This window comes from Ursus maritimus, unplaced genomic scaffold (genome assembly GCF_017311325.1).
Source record: "Ursus maritimus isolate PB19 unplaced genomic scaffold, ASM1731132v1 scaffold_25, whole genome shotgun sequence".
In the NCBI taxonomy this organism is placed as follows: domain Eukaryota; kingdom Metazoa; phylum Chordata; class Mammalia; order Carnivora; family Ursidae; genus Ursus; species Ursus maritimus.
The window spans coordinates 24565941-24580643 of NW_024425008.1; the positions used below are offsets into that span (position 1 = coordinate 24565941).

The window sequence follows — 14703 nt, forward strand, 5'->3', positions numbered from 1 at the left end:
CAGGAGAGGAAGGAGGGAGGGGAACCATGACTGACATTCTTTCTATACTGTCAAACTTCTCCATTTATCCTTGGATTCATAAAGGATAAAGGATTTCTCACAGCTATATTATACTTTCTTAACTTAGCTTTCATACAGATAGATAGATAGATAGATAGATAGATAGATAGATATCTATAGATATATCCAGTCCTTCCTTCATCTTTTTCAAAACACAAAACACTTAAAACTATCATTTTTTTTTAAAGATTTTATTTATTTATTCGACAGAGATAGAGACAGCCAGCGAGAGAGGGAACACAAGCAGGGGGAGTGGGAGAGGAAGAAGCAGGCTCATAGCGGAAGAGCCTGATGTGGGGCTCGATCCCAGAACGCGGGGATCATGCCCTGAGCTGAAGGCAGACACTCAACCGCTGGGCCACCCAGGCGCCCCTAAAACTATCATTTTAATGGAAAACTAGGGTGACAGACAAGACTGCCTCTGGTTACAGCCTAGGGGCCTTGGTAACTCTGGGCCTGGCCCAGCGGCCGAGCACACACATCTCAGCACACCTGTCCCCACGGTGCAGCACAGGACACATGAGTGGTGAAATCCCAGCTAAGCTCCCCTCCGTGCTAAGAAACTAACTTCTGTGGGGAGGGAAAGCCTGTCACAATGCTGGTGCAAGAGGACAACACGTGTTCGCAACAGTGCTTATAGATTGAGGAGCCCGGCGGCTCTGTTTTTGCCTTTCACACTTTTGTAGCCTACTAAGAATGAACTACTCACGGCTAACAAGAAGGTAAAGAGACTCTGGTATGGCAATGACACAGAGAGAGAGAGGACAGAAGCCCTTTAGTATTCTTGGAACATCTATGCCATTAAAAAGAGAGAGAGAGAGAGAAGGAGGAGGGAAGGGGGCAACCTCGGGCCTGGCACTCGGCTGCTCTCCCGCCATCTTGATGTCCTTGACGCGTGCAGATGGTGTGGAAGGGCTGGCGCCGGAACAACCCAGGAGAAGGAATGAGCGGCCAATGGAGATTTATGTGAGGAGAGTGAGATGGACAAGGTAAAATTGTCAGGAGGAGTTGTTAGAAAGTAAAATATATTGTGACAATTCCACTCCTGCCGTTCATCAATAAACTGACAGATCATTTAGTGTCAATTAGGAGTGATAGATGGACAAGTCCCCATGATCCTGGGCCAAAATTAATGGCTGGGAGGGAGAGGGTGATTGAAAATGACGGCTGACATTGAGAGCAAAGTCCTGAAAGTCCCTGAGGGGCCATTACTTGCCTCATTCCCTTGCAGATCAATGCAGGGACAAACCCAAAAACAGACACTTTGAGACAAAACTTAATCAGACTACCTTTCCTCCCTCTCTTTACCGGGTCTGCTTGCCTCTTGTTCAGCTCTGTTCTCCATGGCCAAGTCAGCGACCCACAGGCTATGAGGGCCCCAGATGGAATCTTCGGCAGAGCTATGACTTTGGTGCCCGGAGAAGGGAAAGGTAGTGATCCCAGGCCCCAGGATATTCCTGAATACAGCCCTTTCCTGTGGCTCAGGGGTGAGTACGTGAATCCTGGCACCCAGAGTCTCTAGCTAGTGTGGTGGTTGATACACGCTCTGCTCTCCATCTTGGGCAGTGTCGTGCAAATAAAATAAATCCCAGAAATTATATCCCTTGGCTATGAGCTCCTGGTTCATATCTGGAATTATCCCTTCTACCTCCCACTGGCAACAACATAGCTGTAGACCTCTGTAAGCCTCCCTTTCCTCCTACCTCCCCGTAGAGGGGAACCTACTTTAGAGAACGGAACCTACCCAACAGAGTTGGTATAATGCACCTCTAAGGTGTAGCTGTGGACTGAATGTTTATGTGCCCCCCCCCAAATTCATAAGCTGAAACCCTAATCCCTAACGTGATAGCACTCGGAGGTGGGGCCTTTGGGAGCTAATCAGAGTTAGAGGAGGTCCTGAGGGTAAAGCCCCCACGATGGGATTGGTGCCCTTATAAAATGAGGAAGAGATACAAGATCTCCCTCTCTCTGCAGGCACACACCGAGGAAGGCCATGTGAGGGCATAACCAGGAAGAGGGCCCTCAACAAGAATCAGACCATGCTGGCACCGTGATCTTGGACTTCTGGCTTCCAGAACTAGCAATCAACGTGACAAATAAATGTTTGTTGTCTCAGCCACCCAGTCGATGGCATTCTGTTCTAGCGGCCTGAACTAAGCCAGTGCCATTATTATCACTTCAAAAGAATTCAAGTCGAGCGCATGATTTTCCAGCGTGAATTCTCTGCTCTAAGCAGAGTGACAATAAGGTTACTATCCCCCTACACTTCCATGTACACCAATGCTCTTCTCACGATCCTCTGTACATGACAGTCCACCCAGCCTGACCCCCATGTCCTCTGCAAGGGACCCCTGGTCACTGTGATCCCTCACTCTTCTGATGTCCCCTCACCAGCGTGAGCCAGTCCATTTGGTTCTCACTTGCAATGTGCTCCTTCCACTGTTCCTGATTTTTGTGAACAAAAATGCCTGATCTTCCCAATTCAAATCCAAGCTTTTGCAGGCCAGGAGGCACATCGACACTGTACCCTCTGGGGTGCCCTGCGAGGAGCGGGACCTCATGCTTTCCAGCCCGAATGGGTGGGTCCTTAATGTGGCCCAACCATGGCCTCTCCTACCCCTAGCCAGCTGCCCCCTCCTCTTTCTGTCTCACATCTGTTCTACTTTGCCTTCAGAGGCCAGCTCTCCTTGGCTCCAACAAGCTCAACAGTTTGCCTTTCTACTTTGAAAAAAGAAGAAAACCAAGGGGCCAATCCAAAACGAAATTCCCCCAATTCCCTATTCCCTCAATTTTTCTTGGTAGCTTACCCAGCCTTTCCAAGCTCCCTCCTATCTTGGAGGAAATATGTCCCTGCCTCCTTCCGTCCAAGGTTAATTCATCTCTTTTGGACAGTTTTATCCTTCCAAGGATAGTGCTCCTCCCATCCCTCCTTTTTCACCTGCAATCACTGTCCCCACGTATGACACACGTGGTTCTCCACACAAACCTCTCCTTCCAAATACTGTCCCATTCTTTCCTTTCTTTCTCAGGGAAGGGGCCTAGATCACCATTTCCTCACCTCAGTTCCTTTTCAGCCCCTAATCTGGCTTCTGCCCCCGTGCAATTCACCGTAACCACTTGATCAACGGCCCCTAGTAATCTCCAAACAGCCAAATCCAAGGCTCCGTCCTTGACTTCTATTTGTGTAGATGACCCAAGTTGTACCTCTCTTTTGGCCTCTCTTCCAGACTCCCAAACGGAGGAAAATTACTTCCGTGGACCACCACCAGCCTACAAATTAGGTCTCTCTTTCTACGTTCCCTACCCGATGGCACCGCCCCCCAACCAGTCATCAAAGCGAGGCACCTTGCAGGACCTTCCACTCCCTCCTCCTTTGCCCTGTGTCCAACCAATAGCACTTCTGTGAACTCCAGCTCCAAAATGTCCCCAAAGCTCCTCTCCTGTCCACGCTCACACCACTACCCTCGTCGAACTCTTATCATCCTTCAAACAGAGTATTACCTTCCCAACAGTGCTTCCAACCTTCCAGATCCCCACTTCCTACACTGATAGTAAAGTAACCTGATCTGATAACAAAAACACCGATGAGATCCTTCATTTGTTCAATCAACAGTCACTGAGCACTTGTTACGGACTGGCACTATTCGAGGTACTGGGCATATGTAAATAAGAGTGTGTCTCCTCTCAAGGAGCTTACGTTATAGGAGAGAGAAAAAGACTATATGTACGTGCCCACCCACAAACACACGTATGTATGTATACATATATGTCATGTGCTGATACATAGAGTAAGAGCTGGAAACACAGAGTGACGAGGGGTGCTACTTATAAAGTGAGGTCATCGGGCAAAGCCTTGTAAGCCATGGTAAGAACTCTGGGATTTACCTGGACTATGGGGAATGCCACGGGAGGGCTCTGAGGAGACAAGGGAAATGATCTCACTTATGTTTTAAAAAGGTCACTCTGGCTCTGTGGAGATAAGACGGAGGCAGAAAGGATGCAGGGGGAGACGAGTCAGGACGTTCTCAGTCGAGTCAATACCAGAAATGACAGCGGCTGCAGCCGAGCATCGGCAGTGCAGACCACAGACGTATTTCATCCGTGGACTTCACCTGCTCTGCTGACAGACTGAACATGGGCTGAGATAGAGAGAGGGATCCAGGAGGATTTCAAAGCTTACGGTCTGAAGTAACGGAGAAGACAGAGTCACCATTTACGGAGACCTGAGGGAGACTTTGGGAGGTGCGGGTTAGGGGACGGGACAGGAGGGGTGACAAGGAAGAGGACTGATTCAGATATGCTATGACTGAGTTGTGTATCCAAGTGGAAACATCATGTGGACAACAGGATGTTCGGGGAAGGGACTGGAGGGATATATATTTTGGAGTCGTCGCTGTGAAGGGGATAGTCAAACTCCCAAGACTGGGTTGAGACTGTGCAAGCGTGTGTGTTGACGATGGAGAGAGGAGGTTCGAGGATGGGCCCTGGGTCCCCCAACTTGGAGAGAGGTCGAGACTAGGCCACAGACTGAGGAGCCACAGAAGACAATACCTTGAAAAGTAACATACGAAGTGGAAAAGCACCTTTTTCTAAGAGCAAACTGATTTGATCTGGGAAAATCTTTAATATATTCATTGATATATTCATTTAATATATTCATTTTTGAGATTTCCTTTTGTTCTCTAAGCAGCAGATACAGGGTTTGTCTCATCTATATTTCAAAGTAAATTACAGATATGATAAGCACTAAAATCCCCTAATACCTTAGGAAAATGGGGCCACTCTGGAAGACTCTCTCTGGTATACGAGACCTACCTTTCAAAGTTACCTTCTTGCTCTTTGTTAGCACTAAAAAGTAGTGTTACGTTCTATAAGGGAAAGAGTGTGTATTTGCTGGCCTATGAACAGATGGAAAGACCGCTGGAACAGAATAACAGATCTAAAAGTAGACTCAGGTGCATACGAAGATGTAGAATTATGATACAGGAAAATGTAGCAGAGAAAGTTGGATTTTTAAATAGATGGTGGTGGGACCACAGCCGTTCGGAAACAGATAAAATTGATCCATACCTTATATCATACAATAGAATTAATTCCGAATGGATCAGAGATCTAAATTTTTAAAATGAAAGAGTATGATCGTGTTACAATAAAACATGATCATAAACCCTGACAGCTAGCTTGTGGGTCAAAGTTTGCTGAATCCTGATATACAGAAACAAAGGAGTAAATTAAAATTGTATATGTTCATGTTTAATTCTGCAAAAAAAAAAAAAAAAAAGTGTAGGTAGGGTAGACCAGAAACTAACAGAGAGGTTACCCATAGGGGATGGATGGGAATGAGGTAGAGGGAATAAGGATGGGAGCGAGACATCTCTGAGTGTGTGTTTCTATACTATTTTGATATGATAAGAAGTACACAAAATCACCTGTTCTTGCCCCAAACCCACAACTTGAACCTGATCATGAGGAATCAGTCAGAGAAAACCAGAATTTACGGCATTCTGTAAGACAACTGGTCTGGACTCCTCAAAAAAGTCAATGTGTGGAAGAGCAGGGGAAGAACTGGAATTATTTTAGATCAAGAGAGATATTTTAGATAAGATAAATTTACCTTTATCTCAATAAATTTATCTAGATAAGTTTAAATAAAAATGATTTTAGTTAAAGAGGCAGAACTACACAACACAATGTGTGAACTCTGACTGGATCCTGGGGCTATAAAACACACTTTGGGACAACTGGGTAAATTTAAATATAAACTACTATTAAATATTACATCATTATGAAATTACTTGGATGTGATAATCATACTGTGATCATCTGGAGAATGCCCTTAATCTTGAGAGATGCATGCTGAAGTATTTAGAGGTGAAATATCATGACTTTTGCAACTTGTTTTCAAATGATTCAAGTCGGGGGAAAAATATGTGTGTGTGAGACAGAGGCGGAAAGGAAGGGAGGAAAGAATTAGAAAAAATATATGTATTTTGAGGGCAACAAGTGCTGAAGGAAATTCCAGACAAGAGTAATGTCTATGTTTCAAGAAAAAGAAATTCCCTTCCCAAGTCTCCCTTAAATAGTTCAGCTTGGTAGTTGGCCATCCTCTGCTGGTGTAGTAAATATTTTTTTCTGGTTTACTTTTCATCTAAGACTTCGTGTGAGGGATTAAAGACCCAAGTGGTTTGTAATCCTACAATGACTAACAGGCAATTCCACTCTGTTTAGAAAGTTAGTTTAAGAACACAGAATGACGGTCAAAAGGTGCAAACTTCCAGTTATCCAGTAAGTCAGTCATGGCGATGTCATGTCCAGCATGGTGACTACAGTTAATAATACTGTTGCGTATTTGAAAGTTGCTAAGAGGGTAGATCTTAAAGGTTCTCAGCACAAGGAAAAATGTTTTTAGAACTATGTATGGTGACAAATGTTAACTGCACATTGCGGTGGTCACTGGCAAAATATACAGATACGGAATCATTATGTTGTATACCTGAAACCAATGTAATGTCATATGTCAATTGTGCCTCAATTTTTTAAAAAAGAACACAGAATGCTACAATATGGATGAACTTTGAAAACATCAGGCCAAGTGAAAGCAGTCAGTCAGTCACAGAGGACCACATAAAGTAGGATTCCATGTGTGTGAAAAGTCCCGAACAGCCCAGCCATAGAGACAGAAAGCAGAACGGTGGCTGCCTAGGGTTGGGGAGACCGTGGGACGTGGGCAATAACTGTGAACGGGTATCGGGTTTCTTTGAGGGGAGGGTGATAAAAATGTTCTAAAACCGACTGTGGTGTTGGTAGCACAACTCTGTTAAGGCACCAAGAACGACCAAATTGTACATTTCAAATGGGTGAATTTCAAGGAATAAGAATTCTACCTCAAGAAAGTTGTTCCAAAAAAATTAAGGAAAAACAACCCAAGAGCCAAGTGCCCCCCGCCACCCTCTCGAGCTGCTAGGCACTTACTTTGAAGCCTTCATGGACTCATCTGCCCAGCCTCCTTGTCTGCGGGGCGGCTTGGGAGGGGGAGCCTAAAAGGGGACGAGAAGCCAAAATCACAGTCACTCACCATTGGCATTCATGCATGCAGGGGATGAGGTTGAGGCCACCCCAACCAAGATTCTATCAAAATCTTTCCAGTAAAAATACAGGAGCCTTTCTAATTTACTTTCAAAATCTGGGTGCTTTCGAGCCCTTCTGGTGGGTGTATAAAAGCGAGATCTGTAGGGCAAGATCTGTAGGGCAAAGTCTGCTGAAAGCCTTAGAAACGCTTCAGACTTTTTAAGTCAGCAATTCTAACCCAAGGATTTATCCCTAAAAAGAATCAGAGAGAAACATAAGGGCCATTTTTGAATGGTAAAAAATTCAAAACCACAATAGACAGCAATAAGGAATTAAGTAAATTCATGGAATACATACGTGAAAATAGTAGGTAATAACAAAGGACAATGGTAAAAAAGAATACTTAATGAAATGAGAATGTTCGGTATATAGTAACTTTTAAAAAAACATGTTGTAAAACAGTAGGTATATGCCTCCAATTTGGTAAAAAGATTTTTAATACGTAATATCTAGTGTTAATTACATGAATGAGAGGGGACTCCAATGACAGAACTGTGGTCAATTTTTAATTCTCTTTGTGTTGTTGTGCATGGTCTAATTTTTTTTTACAATCACATTATATTACTTTTATAAACTGAAAGGTAATAAAAATAAAAGATGTAAGAGAAAGGTTTGCTTAACACATAAACTAAATGGGTGGGTTAAAAATCTACTCAGATTATTTGGGGAAGAAGGATTCACCTGCCAAAGACGCCTTCAGGAGCCCAAGTGCTGGCATTCTGGTCCAGCATATCTCAACTGGAAATACCAAGGGAATGTCAAGCAATCCACCGAGTCAGTCAAGTTGGATAAAAGAGCAAAGAACACTTCCTATTTTCCACTCCCCAGCATTCCCCTAAGACTGTTTTTTGAAATATCAACTTTCTTTTTCTAACAATGGCATATAATTATTACTGTCATTTTCAGTCTAAGGAGATACTTTGATGGACTAAAACATGGGTTGGCCAACTTTTTCTATGAAGGGCTAGGCAGCCAGTATTTTTCAATCTGGCTGCCACACAGTCTCTGTTCCCAATCAATTCTGTTACTGTAATGCAATAAACAGCTACGGACCATAAGTAAACAAACAGGTGTCTCTGTGTTCCAATAAAACTTTATAAAAACAAGCAGGGGGCCAATTTAGCAGGAAGGATGTGGTTTGCAGAACCTTGGACTAAAATGTGTCATTGCAACATCCTTTAAATTCATTACTTAAAGCCTAGTTTGTAACTTTTTAAGAAAACATCCTCCCAACATGCCAGAATACCTTTATACTTTCGATATTTTATTTTGCACCAAGATGCATTTCCTTGCTGGCTTCTCTAGTAGCACCCCAGCCTGTTCTATCTAGATAACGGGCCTTTCCTCAGGGTGAGCCAGAACCTGCTGGAGATGGCCAACTGAGAAGAAACCAAGCCCCAGAATGCCTGTATCCAACTCAGCCCCCAGGAAATGCTGAGTAGCACCGTAGAGTTTTCTATGCTATAGGCAGGTAATGGAGCTATCTGGGGGACTCTGTTAGAAATGACAAAAATGCAGAAGTGGAAAACAAGAAATTGTTTGTCTCTACCAGAGGGATAGCCAAAGAAGACAGACCACGAGATGCTCACCACTGCTGCCCAGTCCACACATCCTTATCTGGTGTACGTGCCACCCACACTCACCCATCCTCAGGCCACAAGGGGAAGCCTTCTAGTCCAAGACCCCCACTGCCCTTAGACCTTGACTGCACCAGGGTGCACCAGTCTGACTCAGCTGGAACCAACTGGTCATCTCTGTCCCAGGAATCCAGAATTGAAGCTCAGAGGTTAAGCTGTTTGGACAGCATGAGCACTGGAACTCTAAGGGCCAGCAGGAATCAGAATAAACCCAAAGTACCACAAACCCAAGCTATATAGAAGCAGAAACCGACCACCCTGTCTTGTTGAGCTCCTACCGTGTGTAAGGCCCTGTGCTGGGGAGACTTGAAGGTTAACGAGAACTGAACGGAACCACATGGGGCCCCCTTGAGGATGTTTTCAAGCAATCTGGACTACAGGCTATCTTCCCTGTGCTTCTACAGGTAACATCCCATATTTCTTTACCCAAGGACAGGACCATCTTGTGATAATGAATACTCCTGAATTTGGAGGCTGCAGACCTGTTGCCACACATTGTGTCTGCCCAGACAGTAGTTTCTCTGTTTTTATTGTTAAATTTAAGCTACCCTCGTAAAAATTGGAATATTCCCACATAAAATGTCATTCTCCGGCTTCTCTTGAAAAACTCTAAGAGCCAATAACATTGGGGCTGAGTCGCAGCTGCCCCTGTAGACAGGACCTGTGCACTCCAGGTGGCCCCGGTCCCCACTCTCCCTCTCTGCCTCCTTCCTGCTAAGTCAATGCCAGTTGCCACCGATTACTATTGCTCTTGTGCTGCTGTTTCTCTTCCAGGGCAGAATCCTGGGTTCCTGTGCCTAGCGGAAGTGGGATTCAGGAACCTAGGTCAGGCGTTGAGAAAAATGGGCAAGAGCATATTTCTTGGTTGGAAGCGTGAGCTTACCTTACGACTTCAGTGCACACACTGAGGGAGTATCTGTGTCTTACCCCTGGCCCCACATCACTCCCTGGGGCTACCTGCCCAGCCCCTGCCCACCCCGCAGGCACCTGGGCATGTGATCCCTGAGCTACCCTCTCAGAGTTGGGCTTTCTTCTCTTGGCTCTGGATGTTGGGAAGCACAGAAGGAACCAAGTCAAACCCAAGGTGCCACAAGGTCGGGGTATCCGAGTCGGCCTGGCGCCTTCCCAGTGCTGTGAGATGCTGAGAGTCCGCAAGAAGGCCGGGGACCTGTGTGGCACTGGCGGGGCACCGCTACTTGTCTCCTGATCCCGGCAGTTTTCTACTGTGGGGTGTGGGTGCCCACGGTGACGGGAGGCGCAGAGACTGAACTGGGAAGGGGCTGTGAGAGATGACACAGCATGGAGAAGGGGCACAAGCAATAGACACTTCTGTCAAAAGGCACGCCTTTGAGTACCCGCTACACTGGGGGACTAAATCAGTGGCTTCACGGTAAGTGCTCAGAGCAGTGCCGGGCACGTCAGTACTCCATCATCCCTGTTACCATCGCCATCGTCATCATTATTACTAATGTCCATATAGGAAAGGTTAGACTGTGGGTCATAAAATATACTACCATTTGGAAAAAAGAAAAAGAAAAAAAAAAAAGACTCCTTTGAGCCCGGCCGGAGCTGTCACTCTGACTACTAAGGGACATTGTGTGGTTAATAAAGCTCCCTAAGACTCGAAAACCCAAAATGACCAGCTTGATCTCCTTTAACCACAAATCCCAGGAAGCCATGGCTATTGCGGGGATGAGTACAAATCCCTTCGGGCCAGAGGAAGCACAAAGACACACTTTCTCTCATGCTCCTCCCGTTACAAAATGGTACCAGCTGCTTCACGAGGACGGCAGCTTCAAAGCAAAAAGATCACCACATAAGAGCCCCAGCTTCACATCCGATGGGACTGAAAAACTGGTTCCAAAATCACAGGGTTTTTTCACGAGTGACCAAAGACTTCAAGAGTTGACATGATGCTGTAAAAACTACGTAAGCTACTCTTCCCTGAGATGCCAAGAAATTCTCTGTGCAAAGTGGGGCCGAGGCTACGACTGTTCTCTCCGCTCCCCACTGGGGGGTCTCGGCCAACCTCAGGAGAGAGCACAGCAGCAGATGGCAGACCAGAGGGGCAGGCAGAACATTCTCTCTGCGAGCTAGGGCTTGGGCATGAAGCCGGAGCTGTCTCCTTCCTCATGGGGAATGCTCAGTCTAGTACTCTGGGTCCTAGGGCAAAATAGGTTTTTTTTAATAGGTTTTTTTTAATACTCCCTACTACGAGCCTTGTTACGGCTACACACGGATACGCTATCTAGAAGAAACAGACTTAACTAAGCACTATGAAGTTACCACGGCTCTTCCCCAGAATGCAACCTCGCTCCCCATGTGGGGAGCTGGCACTGTCCTATGTGCACCGGGTGAGAGAGGACAAGCAGATGTCACTTCTGTCCTCAAATGTTACCCCTGTTCAGTGAGGCACAGAAGAGGCCAAATTCGGTGTACATCGGGTGAGGACGAACTCTATGTGACGGCACGTCAGGCTCAGTGGGAAATTTAAGAGGCCGCAGGGGAGGTGGGAAGCAAGGGTCAGGGATGGAGGTGGGGGTCACTCCAGGGACGAAGGTGAAGCTGAGGAGGAATCCCTCCACCATGGGATAGTTCCACTGAAATTCTGCAGTTTTCTTGCCACCTCTGGTGGTTTTACTGGAACACTTCCTCCTGCCTCATGAAGACAGAACTCAGGACACACCGAAGATGAGTCAGAACTGTGCCAGGCCCGGAAGTGCCGAGGACAAGGTGAGGGCGAGGAAGCTTTATGGATGTGAAATAGAAACAGATTTCTGAAGGAACACGCAGGCAGCCGCAAATGCTATTAATTGATCCTCATGTTGGTAGGAGTCCCTGGGAAAACTCTCGGGGTGGGGGGTGGTCTGAGCAGCTTGGCACCTATTCCTTTCAACTCAGGCCGCAAGTAGAAGCTGATGCAGCTTGAGCACAATGCAGCGGTTCGACATTATGATGTCATTATGACATCATACATTATACATTATGACAAATGATCTGTCAGAAAGGTAAGGAGATGACTGGCTTTTAGCAATAGAATGTAAAAGGTCTGACAGGTCCTTTGCAGGGACAGTCCAGCCCGTGAGTGCCTGGCTGCCCTTCCGAAGAGCTATGATGACATCTAAATACCCAGTAAGCCCTGTTTCAAAAAGAGGGCCACAGCTTTCTCCCAGGTGATCTGAAACACAGGACATACTCAGAGGCCACGCCACTCCCGTTGCCCCTTTTAGGACCAGCTGCCAGAACTCTGCTGCCCCTTTCCCAAGGCGACAGATGGGATGTGGGGGGACTGCAGGGGCCTGCATGTGCCCCCCAACTGCACTGTCAGAGCTCCGGTCCCTGCCTGGGGTGGTGAAAGGTTGTAACCCTTTAGTTACGGGCCCTTCGTTTGGGGTCAGGGGTCCTTCCCTCTCCTGCCCATCAGGTCTGGGCAGGACAAGAGGACATGAACATATGACTGATGTGCTCTCATATATTTTGTGTCTGAGCTCTCTGTGTAATGACCCGGACATTTAAAGGAAAAGGAATTTACTCTTGCTCCATCCTCTAAACTAGAAACTTACTCTTTTGGCAGCCTAAGACAGTCAGTCATGGCATTTTTCTCCTTCATGGAGCACAAAGACTCCGGAATGCCCCCTTACCCAAGCATGTGGGGAGACATTACCAATCCGTTTGAGTCATGACTTCGGAAGAAGTCTGTTTGTTAATCCTTGTGTTAGGAGGAGGGAAAAACAAATAAAACAAAACAAACAACCCCCCCCCCACCCTGCATGGGTGAGGAAGGGACAGCTCAAGCGATCTGAAAAGCCTGAAAGAAGACCTGTTTCTAGAACTCAAAAGTCCTGCTTTCTCCTTTACGTTGCTCTCCTGAAATTCAGCGGCATAGCCCCAAGACATCTGCTGGGAAAACCATTTCCAGTTTGGGCAGGTTTACTGCCAGGTAACAGTATCCAAACTTGCTTTAAGAAGAACGGGGCCTTAAAACGTGCAACACCACGAGGGCCAGAAACAGGAACGGGGGACGGAAGCCCACAGGCAGTGCACCCCACGTGTTCTCTCTTGAAAGCTGGAGTCACGTCTCCGAGTGTGGGAAATAAGCACCGCCTGCTGGGGCTGCCGCCTGACGGACGGAGGGGGCAGGACCCCGCATAGCTCCTGAAGGGAAGCAAAAATGTGCTCTCTCCAAAAATAAACAGGGGGCAGGAGAGACTGAGAGTAAAGAGTTGGAAGCACGTGACTGGCGGCTGCGGTCCTGAAATACCAGCATTCTACAAAAAGGAGCCTGTGAGAGGCAGGGAGCGCGCGATTCAGGAAACGGCCTCTTTATATGGTCTCATCCGAATGGGCCAGGATTCAACGAACTGGAATTACTCTGTCACAGGGAGCCTTGAGGGCCAGACTTGCTTCTGATCTTTATATGGTTCCCCCAGATTCTTAAGATGCCGAAATAGAAAAGATGCTGCAGTGCCAAAAAAGGAGCCTTTTGGGTTCAGAAACTTCTCACACACTCTCGAAAGTCCTGGAGAAACCCCACGATATGAATCAGTCCCAAATCCAAACGGCAACCTGCTTCAAAAATGCAGTGCAAACACACACATGAATTCCCAACAGCAGAGACATTCAGTTAGGCAAAGATCCGTTGCAAACTTCACACCCAGCCATCTATCTCCCAGCTGCTATGGGCAACACAGCTCCCATGTTCAACCCTTACCTGTGGGCTAACGGCAAACTTCCCTTCCTTCCTCTAGCAATCCGACCGCGGATCCAAGAAAGGTGTTCTTCTATGCTGGATGAGGGACAAGCCTAACACCGATTAAGACACGAGTACCACGCAGGGGCTGGTGCTCATTCCTCAGATCTGTCCTCCGTGCCCATTTCCATCTCTGCCAACGTCTTCCTCCAGCCTCTGGCTGTGACAACTAATTTATCACAGGCCTCAGTTTCTCCCTCACGGATTTAAGGTCATGGAAGGTAATGGACCATCCAAGCTTAAAACTGAACCCCTATGAAGAAGCATCGCTCTTTCAAGATGAAATGGACATAACAAAACGCAAAATCTGTTTTAAGTATAAGAAAGAAACTTGAGTGTCAGTACATGTTAAAGCCATTAGGTGAAAGATTGATTGATGGGGAACCAGACATTCTCGAGGTGCCAAAGAATCACCCCATACATCACATGCAGTCACAAGGGAGAAAATGTTCCTTCACAACAGAGATACCTATCATGACCCTCACTCACTGATCAAACTTCACAGCGTTACCAGGGGGAGACGAGGTGCTGTCCCGAGAGGCTCACAGCCCCACCCATCAAGCCCTCCAATGTGACTTCCGGCTTATTGCCAGAGGAAGAACGAGAACAGGAAGAATCAGACAAATCCAGCATGGGGGGAATCTCTATAGGACAACTGGTCCAAAAGTCAATCCCAGACTATTCTCAATTAAGAGAGACTCAAGAGACATGGAATGGAGTGGTTCTTGATTGGATCCTGATTTAAAAAACAGCTATAAAAGACATTTGATGACAACTGGGGAAAATGAATATGGGCCGGGTAATAGATGATGTTAGGGAACTGTGAACACTGTGAGGTGTGGAATTGTGGATTTCTAGGAAAACACCCCCATTTTTTTTTAGAGATGCATGCTGAAGCATTAAAGTGACATGTTGTGATGTTTTCCCTGAAATAATCCAGCAAAAAATATATATATAAAACACACACATATCTTAAAATGGTTTACAGATTACCATTCAAGCAAATATAGTTATTGTTAGTAACAGCTGAAGCCATGCGGTGGGTCTATGTTGTTCATTGTACTATTGTGTTTATTGTGTCTACTTTTCTGGATGTTTCTGATTTCAATGGAAAGTCAAAAAAAGAAA

The 14703-nt window shown here is 46.2% G+C and overlaps 1 protein-coding gene across 1 annotated transcript in view; it reads right to left on the bottom strand.

Annotated features, from left to right (window-relative positions):
* The window catches only part of IFT43 (intraflagellar transport 43), a 79506-nt gene that overhangs the window by 42210 nt on the left and 22593 nt on the right, over positions 1–14703 (bottom strand). The window contains exon 3 of the mRNA XM_008699431.2: positions 7033–7097. Within this exon, the coding sequence (XP_008697653.1) occupies positions 7033–7097 (65 nt within the window). The remainder of the gene's footprint in view (positions 1–7032; positions 7098–14703) is intronic.